Source organism: Salmo trutta, chromosome 33 (genome assembly GCF_901001165.1).
Source record: "Salmo trutta chromosome 33, fSalTru1.1, whole genome shotgun sequence".
Classification (NCBI taxonomy): Eukaryota; Metazoa; Chordata; class Actinopteri; order Salmoniformes; family Salmonidae; genus Salmo; species Salmo trutta.
This window is the reverse complement of record NC_042989.1, coordinates 41,937,567-41,949,868: the sequence shown is the minus strand read 5'-3', so window position 1 is coordinate 41,949,868 and position 12,302 is coordinate 41,937,567. Positions and strand designations below refer to the sequence as shown.

Here is a 12,302-nt window from a genome sequence, read left to right as displayed (position 1 = left end):
GTTTAATGTGTAAGGGCTGGGCTGGTCTATACTGTTCAGGGGAACGTGACCTCATTAGTGTTAAGGTTTAATGTGTAAGGGCTGGTCTATACTGTTCAGGGGAACGTGACCTCATTAGTGTTAAGGTTTAATGTGTAAGGGCTGGTCTATACTGTTCAGGGGAACGTGACCTCATTAGTGTTAAGGTTTAATGTGTAAGGGCTGGTCTATACTGTTCAGGGGAACGTGACCTCATTAGTGTTAAGGTTTAATGTGTATGGGCTGGGCTATACTGTTCAGGGGAACGTGACCTCATTAGTGTTAAGGTTTAATGTGTAAGGGCTGGGCTATACTGTTCAGGGGAACGTGACCTCATTAGTGTTAAGGTTTAATCTGTATGGGCTGGGCTATACTGTTCAGGGGAACGTGACCTCATTAGTGTTAAGGTTTAATGTGTAAGGGCTGGTCTATACTGTAGGTTTAATCTGTATGGGCTGGTCTATACTGTAGGTTTAATGTGTATGGGCTGGTCTATACTGTAGGTTTAATGTGTAAGGGCTGGTCTATACTGTAGGTTTAATCTGTATGGGCTGGTCTATACTGTAGGTTTAATGTGTAAGGGCTGGTCTATACTGTAGGTTTAATGTGTATGGGCTGGTCTATACTGTAGGTTTAATGTGTATGGGCTGGTCTATACTGTAGGTTTAATCTGTATGGGCTGGTCTATACTGTAGGTTTAATGTGTATGGGCTGGTCTATACTGTAGGTTTAATCTGTATGGGCTGGTCTATACTGTAGGTTTAATGTGTATGGGCTGGTCTATACTGTAGGTTTAATCTGTATGGGCTGGTCTATACTGTAGGTTTAATCTGTATGGGCTGGTCTATACTGTAGGTTTAATCTGTATGGGCTGGTCTATACTGTAGGTTTAATCTGTATGGGCTGGTCTATACTGTAGGTTTAATCTGTATGGGCTGGTCTATACTGTAGGTTTAATCTGTATGGGCTGGTCTATACTGTAGGTTTAATCTGTATGGGCTGGTCTATACTGTAGGTTAATCTGTATGGGCTGGTCTATACTGTAGGTTTAATGTGTATGGGCTGGTCTATACTGTAGGTTTAATGTGTAAGGGCTGGTCTATACTGTAGGTTTAATCTGTATGGGCTGGTCTATACTGTAGGTTTAATGTGTATGGGCTGGTCTATACTGTAGGTTTAATCTGTATGGGCTGGTCTATACTGTAGGTTTAATCTGTATGGGCTGGTCTATACTGTAGGTTTAATCTGTATGGGCTGGTCTATACTGTAGGTTTAATCTGTATGGCTGGTCTATACTGTAGGTTATCGTATGGCTGGTCTATACTGTAGGTTTAATCTGTATGGGCTGGTCTATACTGTAGGTTTAATCTGTATGGGCTGGTCTATACTGTAGGTTTAATCTGTATGGGCTGGTCTATACTGTAGGTTTAATCTGTATGGGCTGGTCTATACTGTAGGTTTAATGTGTATGGGCTGGTCTATACTGTAGGTTTAATGTGTAAGGGCTGGTCTATACTGTAGGTTTAATCTGTATGGGCTGGTCTATACTGTAGGTTTAATCTGTATGGGCTGGTCTATACTGTAGGTTTAATGTGTAAGGGCTGGTCTATACTGTAGGTTTAATGTGTATGGGCTGGGCTATACTGTAGGTTTAATGTGTAAGGGCTGGGCTGGTCTATACTGTAGGTTTAATCTGTAAGGGCTGGTCTATACTGTAGGTTTAATCTGTATGGGCTGGTCTATACTGTAGGTTTAATCTGTAAGGGCTGGTCTATACTGTAGGTTTAATCTGTATGGGCTGGGCTATACTGTAGGTTTAATCTGTATGGGCTGGTCTATACTGTAGGTTTAATCTGTATGGGCTGGGCTGTACTGTAGGTTTAATGTGTATGGGCTGGGCTGGTCTATACTGTAGGTTTAATGTGTATGGGCTGGTCTATACTGTAGGTTTAATCTGTAAGGGCTGGGCTATACTATAGGTTTAATGTGTATGGGCTGGTCTATACTGTAGGTTTAATGTGTATGGGCTGGTCTATACTGTAGGTTTAATGTGTATGGGCTGGGCTATACTGTAGGTTTAATGTGTAAGGGCTGGTCTATACTGTAGGTTTAATGTGTATGGGCTGGTCTATACTGTAGGTTTAATGTGTATGGGCTGGGCTATACTGTAGGTTTAATGTGTATGGGCTGGTCTATACTGTAGGTTTAATGTGTATGGGCTGGTCTATACTGTAGGTTTAATGTGTAAGGGCTGGTCTATACTGTAGGTTTAATGTGTATGGGCTGGTCTATACTGTAGGTTTAATCTGTATGGGCTGGGCTATACTGTAGGTTTAATGTGTATGGGCTGGTCTATACTGTAGGTTTAATCTGTATGGGCTGGGCTATACTGTAGGTTTAATGTGTATGGGCTGGTCTATACTGTAGGTTTAATGTGTATGGGCTGGTCTATACTGTAGGTTTAATGTGTAAGGGCTGGTCTATACTGTAGGTTTAATGTGTATGGGCTGGTCTATACTGTAGGTGTAATCTGTATGGGCTGGGCTATACTGTAGGTTTAATGTGTATGGGCTGGTCTATACTGTAGGTTTAATCTGTATGGGCTGGTCTATACTGTAGGTTTAATGTGTAAGGGCTGGTCTATACTGTAGGTTTAATGTGTATGGGCTGGTCTATACTGTAGGTTTAATGTGTAAGGGCTGGTCTATACTGTAGGTTTAATGTGTAAGGGCTGGTCTATACTGTAGGTTTAATGTGTATGGGCTGGTCTATACTGTAGGTTTAATGTGTAAGGGCTGGTCTATACTGTAGGTTTAATCTGTATGGGCTGGTCTATACTGTAGGTGTAATCTGTATGGGCTGGGCTATACTGTAGGTTTAATGTGTATGGGCTGGTCTATACTGTAGGTTTAATCTGTATGGGCTGGTCTATACTGTAGGTTTAATGTGTAAGGGCTGGTCTATACTGTAGGTTTAATGTGTAAGGGCTGGTCTATACTGTAGGTTTAATGTGTAAGGGCTGGTCTATACTGTAGGTTTAATGTGTATGGGCTGGTCTATACTGTAGGTTTAATGTGTATGGGCTGGTCTATACTGTAGGTTTAATCTGTATGGGCTGGTCTATACTGTAGGTTTAATGTGTATGGGCTGGTCTATACTGTAGGTTTAATCTGTATGGGCTGGGCTGGTCTATACTGTATTTTACGATATGCTGGTATTGATGCACTGACCGATTTGGATTTTTACTTTACTTTCTAGAAACCGTATTTGAATGTTTGGTTTTTGTTAAATGTGATACTCCGTGTGTGACGTCCATTTTTATACGTTACTTCGCTACTCATCTCTCTCGGGAGCACGTTCGTTCCTCGAACACGAAACACCTGCGTTGTCTGCATGGTCGATGCAGTGCATATAAGCAATGTTGATAACAACGATGCTGTTTTTCGCTTTGCTTCTTAATATAAATCCACTCGCGTTCTATAATGACGCTATTAGTTTGTGTTTCTTTACATCTGCAAACATCTAGTTTGTCTTTTCTTAGCAAGTTGGGCCTAAATATTGTTAGCCGTAAAATTGTTAGCCGCTGATGCTAATCGCTAGCTAGATTAGCCGCTGATGCTAATCGCTAGCTAGATAATAAATGTAAATGAGTCAGAGCAAACATAATTAGTGGTGTATGTTGTTTGTGCAAAATATTCAATGTAGCCCAAGATTATAGGGTCCCCTAGGAAACACTTGTCAACAGTTTGGTTCCTATCCTGTCACAATAATTCCTCCCTGGCATTTTCCTTTGTTGTCATGTCAAACAACACTTTATTCAAAGTGCCCACTATTATATTTTAACTATATAATTATAATAATCATTCTATTTCCATGATTCCAAAAGTTCACCCAAGTGTTTTGCTCTAAATTGAAATTGTAACATTTGGTTAAAAGTAAGGCCTAGAATTCTCGGGTTTCCCTCCCTGGTCTCTATGGTGAAATACTGGGGTTTCCCTCCCTGGTCTCTATGGTGAAATACTGAGGTTTCCCTCTTTGGTCTGCATGGTGAAATACTGGGGTTTCCCTCCTTGGTCTCTATGGTGAAATACTGGGGTTTCCCTCTTTGGTCTCTATGGTGAAATACTGGGGTTTCCCTCTTTGGTCTACATGCTACGTAGGCAGTAGAGTGGGCAGCAGCTACGTAGGCAGTAGAGTGGGCAGCAGCTACGTAGGCAGTAGAGTGGGCAGCAGCTACGTAGGCAGTAGAGTGGGCAGCAGCTACGTAGGCAGTAGAGTGGGCAGCAGCTACGTAGGCAGTAGAGTGGGCAGCAGCTACGTAGGCAGTAGAGTGGGCAGCAGCTACGTAAAACAAACTCCTGCACATGCGTAGAAATCTCTGTATCAATAGCCACGGCAGGTCGGGTTCCAGAAAGTCTGGAACCGCAGTCACTCTGAATCACCTGCAGCCACTCTGAATCATCTGCAGCCGCTCTGAATCACCTGCAGCCACTCTGAATCACCTGCAGCCACTCTGAATCACCTGCAGCCACTCTGAATCACATGCAGCCACTCTCAGCCACTCTGAATCACATGCAGCCACTCTGCTGAATCACATGCAGCCACTCTGCTGAATCACATGCAGCCACTCTGCTGAATCACATGCAGCCACTCTGCTGAATCACATGCAGCCACTCTGAATCACATGCAGCCACTCTGAATCACATGCAGCCACTCTGAATCACATGCAGCCACTCTGAATCACATGCAGCCACTCTGAATCACCTGCAGCCACTCTGAATCACATGCAGCCACTCTGAATCACATGCAGCCACTCTGAATCACATGTAGTTATTAACTCCCGTCTCTCTGCTCCCCGTCTTAGCTGGACGACAGGTGAATGGAACGTGTGCTCTGTGTCGTGTGGCGGCGGCTCCCAGGTGCGCAGTGTGCAGTGTGTCTCCCATGATGCATCAGGGCCCCGTGTGGTGGAGGACGCCGTCTGTGCAGCCTACGCCCTCGCCCCGCCCACCCTGCAGACCTGCAACATGCAGCGTTGTGTCTCGTGGAGGGCTTCTGTCTGGAGCGCGGTAGGTACTGCAGTCAGAGGAGAGAGAGAGGGGTAGACCTGAGCGTGGTAGGTACTGCAGTCAGAAGAGAGAGAGAGGGGTAGACCTGAGCGTGGTAGGTACTGCAGTCAGAAGAGAGAGAGGGGTAGACCTGAGCGTGGTAGGTACTGCAGTCAGAAGAGAGAGAGGGGTATACCTGAGCGTGGTAGGTACTGCAGTCAGAAGAGAGAGAGAGGGGGGGCAGACCTGAGCGTGGTAGGTACTGCAGTCAGAAGAGAGAGAGAGAGGGGTAGACCTGAGCGTGGTAGGTACTGCAGTCAGAAGAGAGAGAGGGGTAGACCTGAGCGTGGTAGGTACTGCACCCTTCAGGGTCCCCAGGACCGAGTTTGGGAAACCTTTTGATGTTTGTAGATTTGTAAGGTGGGAAGTTCTACCACTACACTCCAGTGAGTCACGTCAGATGGCATCACTCCGACACAACGCTCGAACCTCAACCGATCTGTCTTGTACGACGGTGGAATTTAGATTTTGTTCATCCGCATAACGCTAGTTCCTAATTCTGAAAATCACTCTGCTCTCGGACAGCTATGACGTTAATCATGCTCGTGCAAACTTACTCCAGCTAGTAGCCTGGTACAAGGTCATTGGACTGGTCAAACGGTAGCTAGCTAGTTTGCCAGCTTGTTGCTGAAGTCGTAAGGCACCAAAGTTGTGGGACTGTTCTCAGAAATCAGCACGTATCTGACTCTGACAGTTGGCAATGTGCCTCTCTACTTTTGGAACATTTTGGCCGATGCGATAACGTGAGATAACGCACTGCTTCATACCTACTATCCAGATCTAGAAACAGGATGAGGGCCTAGTTTTATTTATAGAGTAGTGATCAATCCCACTGTATGTTGTGTTCTCTCCAGTGCTCAGTGACATGTGGGACAGGGGATCAGTCCAGAGAGGTGATGTGTGTCGGAGCAGCATCGGTCCAGTTAGCAGACACGTCCTGCTCCGCATCACTCCGCCCCGTAGCCACCCAGCCCTGCTCCATGCCCGCATGTCTACTGGCTGTCAGCTGGCACGTTGGAGACTGGGGACTGGTGAGTGGCACAGACAGACACACAAACTCATTACACACACACACGTGCATATGCAATTAACACATAGACACGCACACGCACGCACGCACGTACGCACACACACACACACACACACACACACACACACTAATGCAATTAACACTCTCCACCTCTCCTCTCCTCTCCTCCTCCTCTCCTCTCCTCCTCCTCTCCTCTCCTCTCCTCCACCTCTCCTCTCCTCTCCTCTCCTCTCCCCTCCTCTCCTCTCCTCTCCTCTCCTCCTCACGTCCTCTCCTCTCCTCTCCTCTCTTCTCCTCTCCTCTCCTCTCCTCTCCTCCCCTCTCCTCCTCTCCTCCTCTCCTCTCCTCCTCCTCCACCTCTCCTCCTCTCCTCTCCTCTCCTCTCCTCTCCTCTCCTCTCCTCTCCTCTCCTCTCCTCTCCTCTCCTCTCCTCTCCTCTCCTCTCCTCCTCACGTCCTCTCCTCTCCTCTCCTCTCCTCTCCTCTCCTCCACCTCTCCTCCTCTCCTCTCCTCTCCTCTCCCGTCTCCAGTGCTCTAAAAGCTGTGCTTCAGGTCTGCGTGAGCGCCAGGTGATGTGTTCTGACAGAGAGAGGAACCTGTACCCAGTGAAACGTTGTAACTCCAACCTTAAACCCCTCACAGTGGAGACCTGCAACACACAGCCCTGCTACCGCCCACAGGGTGAGACAGTGTGTGTGTCTGTGTGTGTGTGTGTGTGTGTGTGTCTGTGTCTGTGTGTGCGTGTGTGTGTGTGTGTGTACGTGTGTGTGTGTGTGTGTCTGTGTGTGTGTGTGTGTGTGTGTGCGTGTGTGCGTGCGCGCGCGCTGATTGTCGTCGAAATAGACATGAATCTCAACCATATAGTCTACAGAATACATCTGTAATTCTGCGTCTCTTCTTGTTGTCCAGAGGTCCCCGGTGTGTGTATATGTATATAATCTGAGCCATAGATTTGAGTGTCTACCTCTCCTTCTTCTTGTTGTTGTCCAGTTGTCCCCAGTATGCAGAATCCCAGAGGACAAGACAACACACAGCAAGGCTTCATTCCTTACGTCCCAGATCACCCTACAGGTTTGTTCCTAACTCCTATCTATCTTTCCAAGTGAACTTGAGTGTCCTTGACTTTCATACAGGTACACAATATATACAAAAGTATGTGGACACCCATTCAAATGAGTGGATTCTGCTATTTCAGCCACACCCGTTGCAGACTGGTGTGCGATCTCCAAAGACAAATATTTGCAGTAGAATGGCCTTACTGAAGAAGAGCTAGGTGACTTTCGAACGAAGGCAGCGTCATTGGATGCCACCTTTCCAACAAGTCAGTTCGTAAAATTCCTTCCCTGCTAGAGTTGCCCCCGGTCAACTATAAGTGCTGTTATTGTGAAGTGGAAACGTCTAGGAGCAACAACGGCACAGCCGTGAAGTGGTAGGCCACACAAACTCACAGAACGGGACCGCTGAGTGCTGAAACACGTAGGGCGTAGAAATCGTCTGTCCTCGGTTGCAACACTCACTACCGAGTTCCAAGCTGCCTCTGGAAGCAACGTCAGCACAAGAACTGCTCGTCGGGAGCTTAATGAGATGGGTTTCCATGGCCGAGCAGCCTCACACAAGCCTAAGATCACCATGTGCAATGCCAAGCGTAAAGCTCGCCCCCATTGGATTCTGGAGCAGTGGAAACTCGTTCTCTGTGTTGATGAATCATCCTTCCACCCTGCCCCAATTCATAGTGCCTACTGTAAAGTTTGGTGGAGGAGGAATAATGGTCTGGGGCTGTTTTTCATGGTTCGGGCTCCTTAGTTCCAGTGAAGGGAAATCTTAACGCTACAGCATACAATGACATTCTAGATGATTCTGTGCTTCCAACTTTGTGGCAACAGTTTGAGGAAGGCCATTTCCTGTTTCAGCATCACAGTGCCCCCGTGCACAAAGCGAGGTTCTTACAGAAATGGTTAGTCAAGATCTGTGTGGATGAACTTGACTGGCCTGAACAGAGCCCTGACCTAAACCCCATCGAACACCTTTTGGATGAATTGTAACACTGACTGTGATCCAGGCCTAATCGCCCAACATCACTGCCCGACCTCACTAATGCTCTTGTGGCTGAATGGAAGCAAGTCCCCGTAGCAATGTTCCAACATCTAGTGGAAAGCCTTCCCAGGAGAGTGGAGGCTGTTATAGCAGCAATGGGGGGGACCAACTCCATATCAATACCCATGATTTTGGAATGAGATGTTGAACGAGTAGGTGTCCACATACTTTTGATCATGTAGTGTCCCTTGTGATATCCCAGGTCTTACATTTACATTTACGTCATTTAGCAGACGCTCTTATCCAGAGCGAGTCTTAATTTATCCAATTCATTCCTTTAACTAGTTATTTTACCAAAAGCATTGCAGGTGATTATGTACTATGACTACCAGTCTCGGCTGTCCCATTTACTCTACTCTGCTCACCTAAACCACTCTATACTCTGGTGCTAATCAAACTGCCTCACGCTACAGAATCAGGAGAGCCTCCTGCCCTATGGGCCGTTCTGACTGCCTCACACTACAGAATCAGGAGAGAGCCTCCTGCCCTATGGGCCGTTCTGACTGCCTCACACTACAGAATCAGGAGAGCCTCCTGCCCTATGGGCCGTTCTGACTGCCTCACACTACAGAATCAGGAGAGCCTCCTGCCCTATGGGCCGTTCTGACTGCCTCACACTACAGAATCAGGAGAGAGCCTCCTGCCCTATGGGCCGTTCTGACTGCCTCACACTACAGAATCAGGAGAGAGCCTCCTGCCCTATGGGCCGTTCTGACTGCCTCACACTACAGAATCAGGAGAGCCTCCTGCCCTATGGGCCGTTCTGACTGCCTCACACTACAGAATCAGGAGAGCCTCCTGCCCTATGGGCCGTTCTGGCTGCCTCACACTACAGAATCAGGAGAGCCTCCTGCCCTATGGGCCGTTCTGACTGCCTCTACGCTACAGAATCAGGAGAGCCTCCTGCCCTATGGCCGTTCTGACTGCCTCACGCTACAGAATCAGGAGAGCCTCCTGCCCTATGGGCCGTTCTGACTGCCTCACACTACAGAATCAGGAGAGTCTCCTGCCCTATGGGCCGTTCTGACTGCCTCACACTACAGAATCAGGAGAGTCTCCTGCCCTATGGGCCGTTCTGACTGCCTCACACTACAGAATCAGGAGAGCCTCCTGCCCTATGTGGCCGTTCTGACTGCCTCACACTACAGAATCAGAGAGTTCTCCTGCCCTATGGGGCCTTCTGGACTCCCATACAGAATCAGGAGAGTCTCCTGCCCTATGGGCCGTTCTGACTGCCTCACGCTACAGAATCAGGAGAGCCTCCTGCCCTATGGGCCGTTCTGACTGCCTCACACTACAGAATCAGGAGAGTCTCCTGCCCTATGGGCCGTTCTGGCTCAGACAAGGTTTGCTTGTCCAAGGCTGACTTCCTTCCTTTACTCTGCTGGTTCTCTCCCTCTCTCCCCCGTCACTGTGTCTCCAACAGACCTGCCCCCCCCCCACCCCCTGTCCCTCTCCTCCAGCCCCCCCCTCCCCCCACCCCCCTGTCCCTCTCCTCCAGCCCCCCCCTCCACCCCACCCCCCTGTCCCTCTCCTCCAGCCCCCCCACCCCCCTGTCCCTCTCCTCCAGCCCCCCCCCCCCTGTCCCTCCCTCCCCCCCCCCCCACCCCCTGTCCCTCTCCTCCACCCCCCTGTCCCTCTCCTCCAGCCCCCCCACCCCCCTGTCCCTCTCCTCCACCCCCCCACCCCCTGTCCCCCCACCCCCTGTCCCTCCCCCCCACCCCCCTGTCCCTCTCCTCCAGCCCCCCCCCCCCAACCCCCTGTCCCTCTCCTCCACCCCCCCACCCCCTGTCCCTCTCCTCCACCCCCCCCACCCCCTGTCCCTCTCCTCCAGCCCCCCCACCCCTTCCTAATTATCCTGTTCTGATTGACATGTTTTCGAGGGTCCGTAGGATTGGGAAGTCTGATTAAAATATTTGGAGGCACTGGAGTGTGTGAGTGAGCGCTGGCCTGGACAGTGACTCTGTGTGTCTGTCTGTCCTGTTCTGTTCTGTGTGCGTGTGGTCTACCTGGTGGTGCAGATGGGCAGGCTGGATGGAGCTGTGGTGTCTGTCCTACTGTGGTGTCTGTCCTACTGTGGTGTCTGTCCTACTGTGGTGTCTGTCCTAGTACTACTGTGGTGTCTGTCCTAGTCCTACTGTGGTGTATATCCTAGTCCTACTGTGGTGTCTGTCCTACTGTGGTGTCTATCCTAGTCCTACTGTGGTGTCTGTCCTAGTCCTACTGTGGTGTATATCCTACTGTGGTGTATGTCCTACTGTGGTGTCTGTCCTAGTCCTACTGTGGTGTATGTCCTACTGTGGTGTATATCCTACTGTGGTGTATGTCCTACTGTGGTGTCTGTCCTAGTCCTACTGTGGTGTATGTCCTAGTCCTACTGTGGTGTATGTCCTACTGTGGTGTATGTCCTAGTCCTACTGTGGTGTCTATCCTAGTCCTACTGTGGTGTATGTCCTACTGTGGTGTATGTGCTAGTCCTACTGTGGTGTATGTCCTAGTCCTACTGTGGTGTCTGTCCTAGTACTACTGTGGTGTATGTCCTAGTCCTACTGTGGTGTCTGTCCTACTGTGGTGTCTGTCCTACTGTGGTGTCTGTCCTACTGTGGTGTCTATCCTAGTCCTACTGTGGTGTATGTCCTAGTCCTACTGTGGTGTCTGTCCTAGTACTACTGTGGTGTATATCCTAGTCCTACTGTGGTGTCTGTCCTACTGTGGTGTATATCCTAGTCCTACTGTGGTGTCTGTCCTACTGTGGTGTATGTCCTAGTCCTACTGTGGTGTATGTCCTAGTCCTACTGTGGTGTATGTCCTAGTCCTACTGTGGTGTATGTCCTAGTCCTACTGTGGTGTCTGTCCTACTGTGGTGTATGTGTTAGTCCTACTGTGGTGTATGTCCTAGTCCTACTGTGGTGTATGTCCTACTGTGGTGTATGTCCTAGTCCTACTGTGGTGTCTGTCCTAGTACTACTGTGGTGTATGTCCTAGTCCTACTGTGGTGTCTGTCCTACTGTGGTGTATGTCCTACTGTGGTGTCTGTCCTACTGTGGTGTCTGTCCTACTGTGGTGTATATCCTAGTCCTACTGTGGTGTATATCCTAGTCCTACTGTGGTTTATGTCCTTGTACTACTGTGGTGTCTGTCCTAGTCCTACTGTGGTGTATGTCCTACTGTGGTGTATATCCTAGTCCTACTGTGGTGTCTGTCCTACTGTGGTGTCTATCCTAGTCCTACTGTGGTGTCTGTCCTAGTCCTACTGTGGTGTATATCCTACTGTGGTGTATGTCCTACTGTGGTGTCTGTCCTAGTCCTACTGTGGTGTATGTCCTACTGTGGTGTATATCCTACTGTGGTGTATGTCCTACTGTGGTGTCTGTCCTAGTCCTACTGTGGTGTATGTCCTAGTCCTACTGTGGTGTATGTCCTACTGTGGTGTATGTCCTAGTCCTACTGTGGTGTCTATCCTAGTCCTACTGTGGTGTATGTCCTACTGTGGTGTATGTGCTAGTCCTACTGTGGTGTATGTCCTAGTCCTACTGTGGTGTCTGTCCTAGTACTACTGTGGTGTATGTCCTAGTCCTACTGTGGTGTCTGTCCTACTGTGGTGTCTGTCCCTACTGTGGTGTCCTGTCCTACTGTGGTGTCTATCCTAGTCCTACTGTGGTGTATGTCCTAGTCCTACTGTGTGTCTGTCCTAGACTACTGTGGTGTATATCCTAGTCCTACTGTGGTGTCTGTCCTACTGTGGTGTATATCCTAGTCCTACTGTGGTGTCTGTCCTACTGTGGTGTATGTCCTAGTCCTACTGTGGTGTATGTCCTAGTCCTACTGTGGTGTATGTCCTAGTCCTACTGTGGTGTATGTCCTAGTCCTACTGTGGTGTCTGTCCTACTGTGGTGTATGTGCTAGTCCTACTGTGTTGTATCCTAGTCCTACTGTGGTGATGTCCTACTACTGTGGGTATGTCCTAGTCCACTGTGGTTCTCTGTCCTAGTACTACTGTGGTGTATGTCCTAGTCCCTACTGTGGTGTCTGTCCTACTGTGGTGTATGTTC

General features: G+C 48.8%; 1 protein-coding gene across 1 annotated transcript in view; it reads left to right on the top strand.

The window, feature by feature from the left end:
* paplna (papilin a, proteoglycan-like sulfated glycoprotein) overlaps positions 1-12,302 on the top strand; it is a gene marked incomplete in the record, with an annotated part of 68,209 nt that overhangs the window by 45,311 nt on the left and 10,596 nt on the right. Inside the window, 4 exon segments of the mRNA XM_029730997.1 lie at positions 4,883-5,087; positions 5,981-6,157; positions 6,687-6,837; positions 7,147-7,227. Coding sequence (XP_029586857.1) covers positions 4,883-5,087; positions 5,981-6,157; positions 6,687-6,837; positions 7,147-7,227 — 614 coding nt within the window.